Source organism: Thunnus thynnus, chromosome 5 (genome assembly GCF_963924715.1).
Source record: "Thunnus thynnus chromosome 5, fThuThy2.1, whole genome shotgun sequence".
In the NCBI taxonomy this organism is placed as follows: Eukaryota; Metazoa; Chordata; class Actinopteri; order Scombriformes; family Scombridae; genus Thunnus; species Thunnus thynnus.
In genome coordinates, this window is record NC_089521.1 from 774340 (window position 1) to 791653 (window position 17314).

Sequence of the window (17314 nt, forward strand, 5' to 3'; positions counted from 1 at the left end):
CATTTGTTGAGCTGTCGTTATCATGTTTAACTGTGATAGGCACAGCTGTTTCAGAGCTATAAGAGCAGTGATGTGACTGGCTGAGAGAGTATTTAATAATCACCACACCTGCTGATCTATAGTCACCTTCACCCAGCCCATTTGCACATTGCCCTGCTGCACAAACATGAACTAAAATAGCAGGTGTGCATGGAGACGCAGTACGTGCGCCTAAGACATACCACCTTGTACTTGTCGTTGAACTTGCACAGATAAAATCGGGCCCAGATGTCTTATTTCTTGCTATGTGATCTAATGAATATATTATATAGATAATATGTTCATAATTCCCTCTGTCGTAAATGTTTTCATCATTGTTTTATACTAATTTTTGGTTGAGGAATATTCATGCAGCGGTTCTAACAAAACTTAAAATTTTGCTTCAGATTTTTGCTTTTTAATCGACTGTTCAGGAAATAACAAAATGTGTTTTGAGTAACTAATTTTACTACCTTTTTCATTTTACAGGAGATAAGCGTATTTTAGTTATGGTCCCAGGCATGGTATTGCTTTATCAGTGTACAATACTTTGCACTGATAACTTTCAATTTTAACTGATAACTTTAAATAAAATTTAAATTGAAGTAAATACACCTTGAATCATGTAACAGTGCAACTTAATGGTTGACTGACATTGCAGCCTGCTGATAAATTATAACAAGAAGGTCGGAATAGTCCTCTGTATATCACAGAAATATGCAGTCTTCTTTTTTCTTGTAATTTCATATGTTCTTTATGTTGGTTACTCCAGACCTAAATATGTTCAAGCACAATTGAGGTTAAGTAACGTGAGCTGTTTCGCAAGCATCACAGTCAGTGACATTTAAATTAACAAGACGAAAACAAACCTGATCGTGTTTTCACTCAGCAAGTTGTATGAGCTGTGGTGGGAAACAAACGACTAATCTCTGATGATTTGATATGTCATGGCAAAAAGGATTAAATGTTGTTGCAATTTGGTTGTAAATGGAAGAAGAATCAGTAGTTTTGTGCATTTTACAGAATGGATTACAGTTACAGTGAACTTTGTTATAGATTGTTTACATTCAGCTAGGATTTTATCTACTCTAGAAACATCTCAACAGTGCTCCTCATTTTTAAAAGATGTGGTAACACATAGTTTCAGGTTGTACATCACTGACATCATCTTACAGTGTGTGATGTGTTCTACAGGGTGTCCACCACAGTGCGCTCACAAACACACACACACACACACACACACACACACACACACACACACACACACACACACACACACAAGCTTCTATTAACTTATGAGAGTGTTGCTTGGGAATGTTTTCAGTTAGTATGTCATGTTGACATTTCTTTGACACGTAATGCATCACATTTGAGCTATCACTATTGCAGTGATTAGTAGCCACTGGCAGAGAGAGAGAGAGAGAGGGGAGGGAGAGAGAGAGAGAGAGATACTATGCATGTATCAGGGTAGTTGATCTTGCAGTGATTGCAGTTGAGTAGAGACAGAGAGAAAGTGAAGGAGGGCACGTTGTGTTCATCAGAGTTTAATCGTTATCTAAGTTTAGATGTTGGCTCACAGACAGCTTCTCAAGTAACAAGGCTGCAGGCTCAGTTCAGCCACTCCACACTGAGACAGAAACAGCGCTACACAGAGAGCTTTACACTGATACAAGCAAAGCCACAGAAAAGTTGCAAGTCACAGGGAATAGTAGGAGAGGCAGGAGAGGGGCCTTGTCTATTTCAAATAATACACGCAGACGTAGATAGAGGAGAAGGACAAACTGGACTATTCTGTCTGGTACCAACTCTTAACCAGTCATCAGTTTATCTCTGCTTTCTACCTGCCAGACCTGGACAATGACGGAGGAAGCAGAAGAGGAAGTCAACGTCTCTCCAAAGACTGAGCAACAGACTCCACATTTTCTACAGGATATCATCTTCCATGGCAAGTTTAGGGTGAGTCTCCACATCACAATGTCCACCATATGTAGTTTATTTTAAGTTTAGAGCCTAATTTAGAGCCCATTTTAAGCTAAGATAGCTAATACGGTATGTCAGGCTGAATCTTGTGGAAATAATGTGTAAAGTGATGCACAAGGCATGAGATAGATCTTTCCATGTGATGGTGATGATGATGATTAGGCATACGAAGTTCAACATCAATTACTTGAACAAAGGTAAATACTCCTTTAGAAGACACCTGATTTTATTGCCAGTAGTTCTAGTTTAACATGACTAAAGCTTTTCCGTTACCAACTGTCTTCGTAGTTTGTTTTCCCTTGTCCTTACAAAGGGAGAAAGTAATAGATTATAGCATTTTTGGTCCACTTAGAATTCCCACTTTTTACATCCCACATAACAAGTCATATAACTGATTCCCTGGACAATGTTGATAGCCTGTCACCTTACGCCATCACTGTTCCCTCAACCTATGAGGAACATCAAAACAAAGTTCATTCTGCGTATTTACAGGAGAGCTCACACTGCACTTAACCATAGCTTATTTATGACTCCTCTCTGGTGGTCTGAGCAGCTGAGAGCTGATAAATGAAGAGCTGAATTAGCACTGCAAGGAAGGAGGGGACATAAGGCCTCATTTGTGAAAGATTTGATCTTAAGGGATTTGGCTGGCGATTTTTCTATATTTCTTATCTTTCTTATCTCATGTGCAAGCCAAACCACAAATTAACTAATCTACTAACAAGTATTTAGCGTGCATCCAAAGTCTGATATGTCTTATTCCTCTGTTCCGTAGACCTCTGTTCCAAAAACTAGTATGACAAGAACAAACTGACACTGACACTGGATGCAGAAAGCACATTAACCAGAAAAGATTTTAGACGTTATGGAATTAACATTCTCTACAACTGATATAAACCTTCCCTCAGATCTGTGGTGAGAGTTTATAAGTAGACTTCATGAGGAGGAATACTGTAAGTAGGCTCAGGTCACAACGTATCTTATAATTCACACACTATTTATGTCTCACAGAATTTACTCAGAAGTGCCACAGTAAGCATGGCAGCTGCCACCCCTACTATGACACCTAACTGCCTCCCCAGCTTCTGAAATCATAGTTTTCATTCACAAGGTCTCTATGCTGTCCAAATCCGTGAAATATGTAGAGAATCCAGAAGTCATAACACAAAACCTAGATAGGGCACTGTGCCAAATGTGAGCTACACAGCTGCTTTCACACACAGCAAGCCAGCCAGCAACTGACAGCCTGCTGTTGAGTTGCATCTGGAGCTGAGGATGGACATCACAGCTTTATCTGTGTAAACTTCAACTCAAACAAGTCAGTGATGAATGTGATTTACTGCACACTAAGTTGGATGGTGATGTTCCCAACTTCCTTAGTTAAAAACTGTACCAATTCATAATATAAATATCCTTTTGTGAGAAAGTCCTGCATTCAGAATTTTACTTAACCCACATTAATCATCATTTAGGCAGTGAATAAAACAACAAAAAGGAGAAAGGGGTTGCTCATGGAGCTGAAACCGAGGAAAATTAGCACTTCAGCTAAGAAAGCTTGAGGTCCTTTGAACTGGTTTTACAAACTTTACTGAATAGTTCAGTCTCACAGCCATTGATGTAAGAAGTACTCAGACACTGTACTTAAGACACATAGTACAGTGTAAAAATACTGTTACAAGCAAAAGTCCTACACCCAAAATGTATTCAAATGTATGGAAGTATCAGCTAAATGTATGGCTAAGTATTCATGATGCAAAGTTATTATGTTGAATTATTGCTATATTTGGTATATTACTGGATTAAAATAAGTGATGCATTAACACGAATGCAGCATTTTAAGAGGTAAGTTCATTGGTAACTGATGTACAATTAGTATTTATTCATTTAGCAGACACATGTCCAAAGTGACATACAAATGAGATACAATCAAACATACTCTAGATCAAGGAGAAACTTTTGAGAGTAAGTGCCTTTAAATTTGGTTCCACCTGACAGGCATGACACAAGGCTTGCAGGTACATAGAGTAACATATAAATTCCTAGAAGATGAAAGTGAAATGAAAGTGAAGTGACCTGAGCTCTTTTTGGCTTGTTGAAGACTAGACATGCTACCATTAGTAGAGGTTTTACTGTGCCTGCTGACAGTGTTGCCAAAGGGCGTTACAGTCAAGGCAAGAGATGACCACTGATGGCCTAATCTTTCTGATGTTATGATGAAAAAGTAAAACATGCTCTCTGAAGTGTAGTGGAGTAGATGTATGAAGTAAAATAAAATCGAAATACTAAGAACAGTACTTCAAAATTGTACTGAATACAGTACCTGAGTAAATGTTATATTCCACTCTCAGCAGCCCCCAAAGACAGCTGTTCTGAGAAGATGTGATGATGTCATGATGAACCCAATATCAGGGTACTTGCTCAGTACCCAAACAGCAAACAGCAAACTGCTCGAGACATGACATTAATAACAACACAGTGGAGCACTCCTCCTCCCCTTCATTTTGTTATTCTCATATAGGCAGGAGATTATAAGATGCTTTAAAATTAAGTAATTCGTTAATTAATGCAGTTAACTTTTTAAAATAAAAAGGCTGCGGAACATTTATCTTAATTGCCAGTTATGTTTCATATTCTATTTCAGTGGAAAAAGGACACTAGTGAAGGGTTTGGTACACAGTATACTGGAGCAAGAGACTGAAAATGGTACCCCATATTCATTCAGTCAAGAATTAATTGGAATCAAGTCGAATCGAATCATGAGATTGCCAAAGATTCACACCCCTAATGACAGCTTTTATTCAGGAAATGTCTCGACAGTTCAGAGTGCCATGACATGAACACACGTCACCTCAAATTTGCAGCCAAAGACAGATGGAGTAGGTTTTTTTCATCAGTTAGTTACTAGTAGGGGTGGAGCTGAATCCCAGTATGGTATTCGGCAAAGCAAAAATAGTGGGGTTTTACAAATATTCATTTCATACAAATATTTTAAAAGTTATTTGTTTTTGGGAGGAAAAAAAACATGTCAAATGGCTGGTTTTCCTCATGTGAGTGTGGTGGGTATTGTGTGTGTGTGTGTGTGTATTATACACTGCTAATCTGTATATAATAAACAAAAACATAAACAATATGGGACATTTTCAGAATACAAGGCAGTCTCGAACTTGGAAGTATACCACGAGTCGACCCTCACTTAAAACTTCCAGAAAAATTGCATTGCATTGTCTGTGTTTGAAAGTATTGTTGTCAGCTTGGTTAAATAAAACTACTGTATACGTGCATTTCCTCTGACTTAGCGGCTGTCCAAAGGTAACGGCTTCTAACATTAAATTTAGTTTGCTTCTGACTTAGCAGTTTGTCTGGACATGTGGCACCAGCAATATGCTGGTGATTTCAACTTGTTTTTCCATCACAAGCTTAGTGCGACATGTTTCCCGGTACAAGCTAATGCTATTTTCTCTTTTGTGAAAACAGGAGTGCAAGCATATTATTTTTTGTTCTGCTATTTTGCTAATTGTATCTCATGGCAGCCATGGGTTAGCTTGCACCAGTGTTTGAACTTTAACAGCCATTAGTGTATCCTTATAGCTGTCCTCTTTTCATAACAGCAGTGGTGGAAAGTAACTAAGTACATTTACTTGAGTACTGTACTTAAGTACAATTTTGAGATACTTTAGAGATAGATATTGTATTGTGTATATGTAGTATTTCCCTTTGATGCTACTTTATACTTCCACTCCAATACATTTCAGAGGGAAATATTGTAGTTTCTACTCCACTACATTTATTTGACAGCTTTAGTCATTTTTCAGATGAAGATTTGACACAATAATATAACAAGCTTTTAAAATACAACACATTGTGAAAGATAAATCCAGTGGTTTCCAACCTTTTTGGCTTTTGATGTCTTACAAAAAGCATTGTGTAGTAGGGATCACATTTCAGATGTCTGTGAGTTGTTAACAGCTCGACCCAACAGTGATTTTCCCCTGTGAACTTCTCACATGGTTTCATTTCAATAAATTTTCAAATGATCCAATATTTCACCAAAAATCAAAGATTAGAGAAAAAGTCCAAAAACTGAAAACAGATTTGAATATCAGAACTTCGTTTTTTCTTCTTTCCTCTCCCATTAATCATATTTATCTGGTGACTCTATGGGGGGACCTGACCCCTAGGTTGGGAACCACTGGACTAAACTAGCTAACTGTATATAAAGTAGTTCAAACTAGCTCCACCTCCAGCAGCTACAGCAGTAACATGCTGCTTACGAACTGATACTTCAGTATTGATGATGTAATGATCTCATATACAGTAGGGGTGTGTCTGAATACAAATACATTATTCGGCAAAGCACAAATAGTGGGTTTTTTATGAATATTTGTTTCATACAAATATTTTAAACATTATTTGTATTCAGGAAGAAAAAACATGTCAAATATCAGCACGCAGGTTGGTCACATCGCTATCTCAGTCTCTCTCCTCTGCTCCGCTGTTACATCTGTCAGTATGTTTCAACAAGGGGAGTCACATTCACCTGCTACATGACACACATATCCTAATTTGGACATCACTCCTGGAGTTGGGGGTGTTCCCCAGAAATAAAGCTGTGCTACTGACACACCCAAACTGCTCCCAAGGGACTCTCCATAACCTGTTGTTCCCCTTCTCATTTCCACAAAGTTAGGTTGTAAAAAAAATAGTCAATAAATGAAAAGTGCAAAGCAAGAATCACCTTTGAAGTTCTTTCCTACTCATTACATGATGTGCTGTCTCTGTCTTATGGGTGTATAAATAGGTAGAGGTCTGTCTGCAATTGTCAGCAATGAGTAGAGTTTTAGCTCAATAGTCAGCACAGTCGTCTATGATCTGGGAGACTCCAGTTTGAGACCCAGTGTGGGGACCTCCTTCATAAGGTAGTTTATTCATAAATACTGTGTTCACATAGACATTTATTAGTGTAGAGTTTAGTTTATTGGTTTGAGTGTGTATCAGGAAGTGGATGTTAGTTTTAAGATGATTTTCTTTTCAATTATATTCTTCTCAATGATTTTCTTTTCAATGATATTTCAATGATATAATAATCATATATTCAATCATATATAGTTTGAGTGTACATAATTATTATAATAGTTTATTGAAGAACATTTATTTTAACACTTTAATATCCTAAAATTAGAAAACAAAAACAGGATTGTTATGCCTCTTTCCACTTTTATTTGAATAAAAAAACAAATACAAAAAATTTTGCTGCCTAAACAAATACAGATATAAATACTGGGCTCTCTGCACATCCCTAGTTACTAGGGCTGTACCCGACTAAGAATGTTGTCAGTTGAATTGGATTTGGCTGTTCAATGCAAAGATTCAAATATTCATTCCTTTTTTTCATATAGACTATCTGGCAATCAGAAAATCCATTGGCATGAGTTTCAATGAGGATTTCAACCATATTAATATAGTCAAATTCAACAGAGTCAAGGAAACACATTTTTGAGCAATTAAAGATCATCGTATGCAGACAGCTGCATATGATACAATATTTGAATTGTGGCCTATTTGAATTGCCAACATGCAAAGTCAGGTTACCATATGGATAATAATGAGACATGCAGCACACAGTATTTGTGTTTAAATCAAGCTCTTAGCCTAATTTTTTTGTATTTCACTTTAAGGGTTCTATATTTAGAATTGTGAAGCAATTTACATGTATTAATCATTTTTTATTGCCAATGAGTGAACAGGTAGTAATGTAATGTAAAATATTAGACCTTCCCTGACTTTCTTAGTTGTCTGTGACACCCTGTGGACTGATTTCTATGTGAAGGACCTGGGTAGGATTTTACACAAAAATCCAGTGGAAGTGACATTTTTGCAGGCTCCCTCGTGCCTTGCCTTTCTCCTGCTAATGTCAGCAAACAACTGGCATAACGACACATCACAACGAACGTGCAAAGTTTCATAAGTTTTCGAGCACCTTTAGCCCCTAAAAAATGCAATTCTTTGCGGAGAATAATAATAATAATAATAATAATGATAATAATAATAATAATAATAATAATAGTAATAATAATAATAATAATGATAATTAAAGCTGCAAGCAGCGATAATCGGGCCTTCGCATCTTCACGCAGGTGGGACGGCACCGCAGACGAAGAGCTTTTATTGCAGACATGCAGTTGTGTTCAGGGCCAGGCTTTCATTACACATTGCACGAAGGAGTTAAAAATCACTTCCTGTGTCCACTATGTGGCACTAGAGAACATGCAGTAATTATACATCATGTTTCTGTGTATCAACTGTAGACTAAACCTTGAAAATTTCATGTCACTCAGATGATGTTTGTCATATATTGCTGACTTCCTGTTGTCACTAGGTGGCGCTATGACTATAACTTAATACTGACATGTAGATTTGTTCAGGCCAGGACTCTTATCAAACATGAGAAATCTGGCGCAGGTTGGACAATGTACATTCAAGTTAATTACAATAACTTCCCGTTTCATGGTGAAACATCAATGTTCACCACACCACCACAGCAACTTTGTTCAGTGAAAACTTTGATAACTTTTCATCGTAAAGGTCTTTTGACTGTCTGCTGGAATTCATTAAAATACGCCTGTAAATTGCAAAAACAGTGCTAAAATTGCAACGTAAATCTAAAATGGCTGACTTCCTGATGGACTTAGGGTATGTCTCTAAGAGGCTTTTTTGTGCATCTGGACATGATATATATACCGACCAAATTCATTTACATCAAATTTAAATGTGGGGGCTTTGACTTTGAAATTTTCTAGGGGGCGCCCTCAAGCCATTTTGCCCCACCCAAGCCCAAGACCCATATCAGACAACTAATTACACCCCTTCTGACACATGTGCCAAATTTCGTGACTTTTAAAGCATCCCTAGCTATTTAAAAAACAGCTTCCTGTTTCATGGTGAATAAAGCGTTGCCAAGGCAACAGCTTGAAAACTCAAAAGCTTCACCATTTAGCATCATCAATATCTTATAATTTAACTGACCAAATTTGAGTGTGCATCTGGTTAACCTGCTAGGAGTAGTTAATTAAAGTATGTGTCATATAACTTCCTGTTGCCAGTAGGTGGCGCTATTACAATGATTCAATATTGCCCTGTGTATGTCTTCAGACTGGGACTCTTATCAAACATGTTAAATTTGGGAAAGTTTGTTTTGCAATGGTGAAACACCGAAATTCGCCACGTCGTCATGGCAATGGTATTCAATGAAAACTCTGATGTTCAAGTTATAACAGCAAAACATCAAAGTTTGCTGCGTCGCCACGGCAAGGGCATTCAGTGAATACTAAAGATTTTGATAACTTTTCATCACAAAAGTCTTTAGATGACACTGACCCAATTTAAAGTCTGTCAGGTTAAAGCTCTAGGAGGAGTTGTTAAAATACCACGTCTGGAAATGGCAAAAACTGCGCCACAATTGCACAGTAAATTCAAAATGGCTGACTTCCTGTTGGACAAAGGCATGGCTCTAAGAGGCTTTTTTGTGCGTCTGGACACAATATACGTGCCTACCAAATTTTGTTCATCTACATCAACTTTAGGAGTGGATACTTTTAATTTGAAATTTTGTAGGGGGCGCCTTCAAGCCATTTTGCCACACCCATGCCCCAGACCAATAAAATATTAAATTTCTGACCACTTCTGATGAATGTGCAAAGTTTCATAAGTTTTCAAGCAGATTTAGGCCCTCAAAAATATGTTTCTTTGGAAGAAGAAGAAGAAGAAGAAGAAGAAGAAGAAGAAGAAGAATTCCTTCAGTTTCAATAGGGCCGAATGGTGCAAAGGCCCTAATAATTCCTTCAAATACAAGATTGTCTTCACACTGTTCGGTGCTCAGGCTCTAATATTAAACCAGGACAAACACAGAAAGGTTCTACCTCTTTGGAGTTTGAGCTCTAATTATAAAAGTTAAATGTCATTCCAATTTTTTATTTGAATTCATTTCTGTAAACCACCAGATGCGCATGAGTTCTTTCCCCTTTAAATCTTTTTTTCAGCACAGACATTGTCACATGGCTTCATCCTTCCATCACTAGCTATAGTCAACTCCAATCATGTTGAATTTCAACAACTTTTGCCCAGCTGTGGTGCTTTATCATATGCTAAACCCGTCAGGTGGAAAGATTTACTTTGCTAGAAAAAAGAGGGCTCTAAATTCTGCAACTATGAAACATGACAAAAACTAAACTGCTCATATAAACAAACACACACTTCTACGTCTATATGCTGTTCCTATGTCCTAAATCCTTACCCTTTCCTGTCTGTTCTCATGTGTATGCTGTCAGTTGTTGAAGGCTCTAACTCCAGAGGAAAACACCCGCTGCCAGCATGGCCTCTACTTCCAGGATGGTCAGAGGCGTGTTGACTACGTCCTGACCTACCCTGTAAAGAAGCCAGCTGGGGGTCGATCCAGTCGACAGTCAATGCACCTGCTCACTGAAATTGCTGTAGCCCGCAGCCTACGCTGTGGACCCCGGAGCCGTGACAAACATGTCCAATACCACCAAGCAGAAATGGCAAGAGACACATCATTATCTCCACTGTCATCACCGGAGTCCAGTGTGGAGCTGGGCTGCCCAGGAGGGACCTTCGATGGCCAGGAGGATCATAAGTCATTCAGGAGGGAGGAGTTTGAGGGGAAACTAAGAGACATGGGGCTGGAGCTGGAGAAAGACGAGGATGTGAGTTCTATGTATTATATCATAAATCATAAAATATATATATTTATATATATACATATATATGGATGTTAATACTGTATTGATTAATTGTTGTTAATAATTTAATTGATTAAAAATATATAGATGAGGGACATGCAGCGTAACTGTCAGAAAATGTTATGTAGATTTTCTATAGTTCCTGGTTGAGTCACTAGGTGGAATCTCAGAGTTACAGGGGTGCTTGCTGACCATCCGTAAGGGCTACACAAATTGTAAAACAAATGCTAGTTTTGGTGATGAGCACTGCAGCATAAAGTGAAAATTCCACACAGTTGCTGTCTGGTGACTGTCTGCTGGTTTAGTTAGCTATATGAGCTTCATGCTAATGCTAAACTAGCATTTTGAAGATACTAGTTTAGAAGCTGTTCAGTTAACACAGACTGGGAGCTGCATATCAGAAAGCAGAGAGCACCACTGTAGCTCAGCTCAGGACAAGCAGGACTCTTATTACACATGCTTCCAACATAATTAAAACTGTATTGAACTGTATGAGTGACACTCCTGCGCTTTAAGTACAAATGCATTTTAGCACTGGCAGTAGGTCTAAATGATGAGAGATTTCCTGGACTGATAAAGTTGGAGCAACAGTATTTGTTGCTCCAACTGACCTAAAGTTGCCAGTACCAAGTGGAAGGTCTTGATTCCTATTTTCCTGAAACTGAGTGCAAATTACATTTGTTTGCAAATTAATTATCAATATGGACATTACAGAAGGACTGAGAAGAACCTTCTATTGAGAAGATTCTAAGAACTCTTGCATACAGGTTCATAACAGGAAACTACATGTGAAACTGAACACTCAAAGGGCCTTTTCACACCTGAAAGTCCGAACCAAGGTTGATGTTTTTTTTTTACATTGTATACATTTGATCCATTTAGTTTTGGTTTCGCATTGCAATTATACAAGCGCACTACAGAACTTTACACGACAGACCTACGTCCTGTAGTCATCACCTACCTGGGCTGTGTCTCCCTATATTTGACATTGATTGGTTTCTTGATGGGCTTGCATTTGACATAAGGTGTGTCGTCAGTTCAGCAGGTGGCCTTTTATCACCATTGGAATTAATGGAGAAAAGTGAAAGAACAGATTCATTTTGTTGCCACTACATTGTAGGACACCATGCTTTCTTTTCTTTAATTCCATTGGATAAAACAGCCCTTCTTTAATTCCAAAGTGAGGAGATGAGTGAATTCCACAGAGACGTGGGGTGAGTGTCTCAACCCACATGAACTGACCTCCCAAGTGCAAGTGGGGGTCTGACAGCATGACACTGACCAAAATCAAATACTGTGACAAAGAGGGAGGTTAAACAGACCTCCTGAGAGACCATTTCTGACCAAATAACTAAAATTATTGCCTTAACAAAAAGCAACCAACACACATCAACTACAACAAAACTCTTCAAAAGTAAGGCATAACATGGCTTTGTGATCAAGGGTTGATGTCGATTAAAGTAAAAATAAGACGATAATTTCATTAGAGAAGTCGAGTTAGCTTTCCTTAGCATTCTCCATTGCTTCATGTTAGCCCCAAGTCACACACTTTGAGCTCTATTTTAAATGATTTTTATCATTTAAAGGCCTTATTATTCTTGTGTTTTATTATCCTATGCTTTATAATATATCATTAAGATGTTTAACCATTAATAAATGTTGTGAAGTTGTTGTGGTTTCCTTTGAACACAGAAGACAGAAGTCATTGTTTTGAAAAGAGCTAATGATTTTATGAGACTGATTAATTGATCAAATTGAGAAATGAATTTAAGCTTTAATGTTTCCTCCGGATATTAAAGATTTCCTTTTAGGACATGGTGCCCTGATCATTACAAGGTAATTAATTAATAAAAGTAGGTTTAAAGTCCTACAATATTATATTATACTATATAGACTACAGTTTCTTTATCTTCAGGCAGTGTTGTAGTACTCGAGTCCAGGACTTGAGTCCTGATTTTAAGTCTAACTTCAAGTCCAAAAATCCCCAAAAATCTTATATAAGATTTATATCTTTATAAAGAAAGAAAATGAGAATCAGCAAAAATCGGACTTGGTAGGTCAGACTTTTAAAAAATTGGAGACCAGAATCAACCAAGAAAATTGCAATCAGTGCGTGGTCTGGGGGAGGTTTCACACTTGTAATTTTGGTTTGGATCAAGCTGAAAAGTCCAAAAGTGTGGACCAAACAAGGTAGGTGTAAAAGGGCCCAAAGTTTCCCCTTGTGTATGTGTGCATGTGTAACTTCAGTGTCCAACACAATTTAGAAACTTTGAGTTTCACAAATTTTCTGCTTTGAAGCTGTATGCAGATGTTTGCACAAACCTTTATGGAATTATTATTTACGATTTATAATGAAATATGTATTATTATTATTATTACTATTATTATTATTTAACATAATTTTACAAGCTGAAAATCTTTTAGACCCTGTATTTTTCCTGAACAGTTAATCCAGACATTGACATGCCAGTAATGTCAGTGCTGCCTTATAGGGATATTTTTCATTTGGCACAGTTTCCCAAACCTCCAAATGTCTCCTCTCTCAGATCAGATTTCAGTCTGTCACAGTACAATCATCTGTTTGAGATGCTGCTTGATCTATCACTAATGGGACTTTCAAACTGTGAGTTGACAATGAATGAGCCAGTAAGTTAGGTGCTCACTATTAATTTTATATTTTATTTAATTATGGAATCTGATGTGTGCCATCTTATGCATGAGCATTTAGCACAGAGGGAAATGCATCTGATCTCCCTTTTGTGTCCAGATGTGTCCTAAAGGGCTAGAGAGCGTGTATAAGATCAAGTCAGGAGAGTCTTTGCTGAGCATGTCCAAATGATATGGTATATCCACAAATCATGCCATATTTAAATCCTGTGACGGTCATAAAACCAGGGATAGTGCCTATGCTTCTCCATCCAACATTTTCCCTGCATTTGAAAGTTCCTATTAGAGCATTTAAAACTACACTGTAGCAATTCAATTTTGCAAAAAATGTTTCTGTGACAATTTGGTAGAGAAAACAAAGGAAGTGGGCAGTATCTTTATAGAACTTTCCCCTTTCATGGTCCAGATTGCTCAGTGGATCAGCCACAGTACACTGTGCAAGTACTTCATGCAATTCTGTCTCACTTGGCACATATTTTTTTGCATACATTGTGCATTGTATGTCTCAGGCAAAGATTCCAGGAGTGTGCTTTGTGAAGATCCATGCTCCCTGGAATGTTCTCTGTCGAGAGGCTGAGTTCATGAAGCTAAAGATGCCCACCAAGAGGGTAAGATTTATGGTCTCTCTTCATTGTTTCTGTCTGGGGTAAAGAATGAAGAATCCACTTTTCTTTTATCACTTTTCTATGGAGTCCATAAGGGGACATGGGCAAATTTATATATATATCGAGCTGTTGTTTCAGAAGAAAGGATAGCCCCACTGTTGTTTCAGAACCATGGATAGTGCTGTTTGTGCTCTGGTCTACTTAAGAAATGTATTCTTTCATTTTGAAACAGTAACCTTATGTTGTTGTTATGCTTTTCTGAGGCTATTAAATCAATCAAATAATTGAATTTTATTTTATGAGAAAAAAATCCACCCTCACATCCTAGTACTGGGCCTGCTTTTACTCAAAAAGTAGCAATACAAAAATATAAAATACTCCTTAACAAGTACAAGTCTTGCATTCAAAATAAAATTAATAAAAGTACTCACAATGTAAATTGGTCCCACTCATTGTTATATTTATTATTTATGCTTTATTGTTGCTTTATTGCTTTATTATTTATTATTTATTATTTATTTATATCTATGTTATTATGCTTGCTTGCTTGCTTATTATATGTATAGAGAGAGAGATAATCTATAAAAGTCCTCTAAAAAGCATTCATCCCTCTTGGAATTTTTCATGTTTTATTGTTTTACAACATGGAGTCAAGGAGGATTTAATGTGACATCTAGGATAATCACAGCTTGAAAATTTACTCTCAGAAACTACTGACCTAGGACATTTAGGGGATGTATGGCTTACTGAGGTGCATTGACAATAAGTGGGATTTCCTGAGCTTTTTTTTTTAGAAAGGAGTGCTCACTATCCAGTCTCACACAGTCAGTATCCAGTGCTGCACCAGAGCACAGTGGGCGTACACTGTGTTTACCTTCATCAAATCAGCTGAAAATGACATCAGGCGCGACACTAAGCGAGTTGTTGGTGTTTTTGTGGAAAATGGGTCTTAGACATCTCACAACCATGTCTGTTTCCGGAGCAAAGTCACTCCTCTGCCATTTAGTGATTTTATCAACAAGAGCGAACTAAATACTAAATACACTAATGTGCTGCAATAACGGATTAATATATAACATATACATAAGTTATTATAATTAAACACTCCCCAATCAAGTATCTGTATTGAACTGTAAGTGAATGTGGGTGATGTCGACAGCTGCTTTATACTGTATGAGAAGCTTCTTCTTCAGTTCATTAAATCCCTGCAGCATCTGAAGGCAGCAGGGGCTAGATGCATGTGTAGATTCATGACTTAAATTGTGTGCACGCACAAAGCACAAATATGCATGCGCATGCTTTTCATCAGATTTATAAAGTTGTGTGTATGCATGGTTGTGTTTTATAAATCTCAGTCATTGTGGAACTGGGCACACGTACACAAGCCTCATTTCCACTCCCACAATTATCCATAAATGGATGAAGACACGCCCTTAACCAGCTGTTTTCATATCAATACGCCATCTACTCCACCAGTCTGTATACCTGTCAATGAAACAAACAAGAAAAAAGTGCAGTTTCACAGATTGTGTTGCACCAGCGAGGTTCTCCAACGACAAAACAGCTGTTATTACACACGATCATTACGCACAGCTGCATGGCTCTTTATACTGTTCATGTCAGTAATTCATCACATGGACCTGTAATCAATCGTCAGCAGTGATATCTCAGAAATGTAATCAATGATCAGTTTGTAGTTCTCATATCTAAACCTACTTTACAAGGTGTGACACAACTAAGGATAAAAAAGAATGTTAACAGCAAATTAAAATTTTGACCCCTGTATAAATTAAAAGAACGATAAAATGAATCACAAAAACATGACCATCATCATAGCGCCACCTACTGGCAACAACAAGTCTTAAGTGCCACTCTTTTGCTAACTACTCCTAGCAGGTTAGCCAGAAACACATACAATTTGGTCAGCCAAGGTGTAAGGCCTTGATGATGATAACTTCTGAAACTTTTGAGTTTTCATCAGAAGCCGTTGCCCAGGCAACACATTGTTCACCACAAAGTATGAAGATGTTTTTAAGGGGCTACACATGCTTGAAAACTCACAAAACTTTGCACACACATGACAGGTTTTAAAGTCTGTAATATTGTATAGGTGGCAGGCATGGGTGAAGCAGAATGGCTCCAGAGCACCCCCTACAATATATCAACGAAGCAGCCTCTGCACCACGTTAAACCTACATGTACAAAAATCAGTACACACATGTATCATGCCAGGGCGCACAAAAAAGTCTCTGGACCCATAGCTTAAACCCAAACAGGAAGTCTGCCATTTTGAATGTAGTGGTCAATTTTAGCGATTTGGCATTCCTTGTATTTTAACAAACTCCTCCTACGGAATTCATCATAACGACTTCAAAATCAGTGTGTCATCTAGACTAGTTTGTGGCAAAAAGTTATTAAAAGATTTAGCTATTGTTGAAGCATGTGGCTGTGGCGTGGCATTGAGTTTTGATGTTTCTCCATGACAGAGGAAATTGCTATAACTTTAGTGTACGTGCTCCAATCTGCACCAAACTTCACATGTTTGATAAGAGTCATGGACTGAACACATCTACATGACATTATTCCGTCAGTGATGCAAACTGGCTCAATAACGGTGCCTACAATATTTCAACGAGGCAGCCAACGCCACATGTTAAACCTACATGTATGAAAATCGGTACACACATGTATCATGCCAGGGCAGTCAGGCAGGTCAGTTTTTGTGATTTTCATGCCTTGTATTTTAACAAACTCTTCCTACAGAATTCATCATAACAAGTTCTGACCTTAACACATCTGTGTGTCAATATTGAGTCATAGTCATAGCACCACCTACTGGCAACAGGAAGTTACATGTGCTGTACTTTTATGACCTGTGCCTAGCTGGATGAACAGATCCACCTCACATTTGGTCAAAAAAGCCTTAAGACCTTGGTGATGCTATATTGTGAAGATTGTGAGTTTTCACTGAACACCGTTGCTGTAGCAACACAGCGAATTCGATGTTTTGCCATTGCAAAACAAACTAACTCGACTCCACATGGTCAGATCTTTCCCAGATTTCACATGTTTGATAAGAGTCCCTGTCTGAGGACATATACAGGCCTGTATTGAACGATAGTAATAGTGCCACCTACTGGCAACAGGAAGTTATAGGCCCCATGGTTTTACTAACAACTCCTAGGAGGTTAAACAGATCCACCTCAAATTTGGTCAGCTAAGTCATAAGACATAGATGATGCTAAATAGTGAAGCTTTTGAGTTTTCATCAAAAGCTGTTGCCATGGC

At 37.8% G+C, this 17314-nt stretch overlaps 1 protein-coding gene across 2 annotated transcripts in view; it reads left to right on the plus strand.

Annotated features, from left to right (window-relative positions):
• Nucleotides 1-1521: 1521 nt before the first annotated feature.
• LOC137182437 (anoctamin-1-like) overlaps nt 1522-17314 on the plus strand; it is a 162503-nt gene continuing 146710 nt past the window's right edge. For both annotated transcript variants that reach the window (XM_067588643.1, XM_067588644.1), the window contains exons 1-3: nt 1522-1974; nt 10323-10718; nt 13931-14029. In XM_067588643.1, coding sequence (XP_067444744.1) covers nt 1876-1974; nt 10323-10718; nt 13931-14029 — 594 coding nt within the window. In that variant the 5' untranslated portion in view covers nt 1522-1875. The remainder of the gene's footprint in view (nt 1975-10322; nt 10719-13930; nt 14030-17314) is intronic.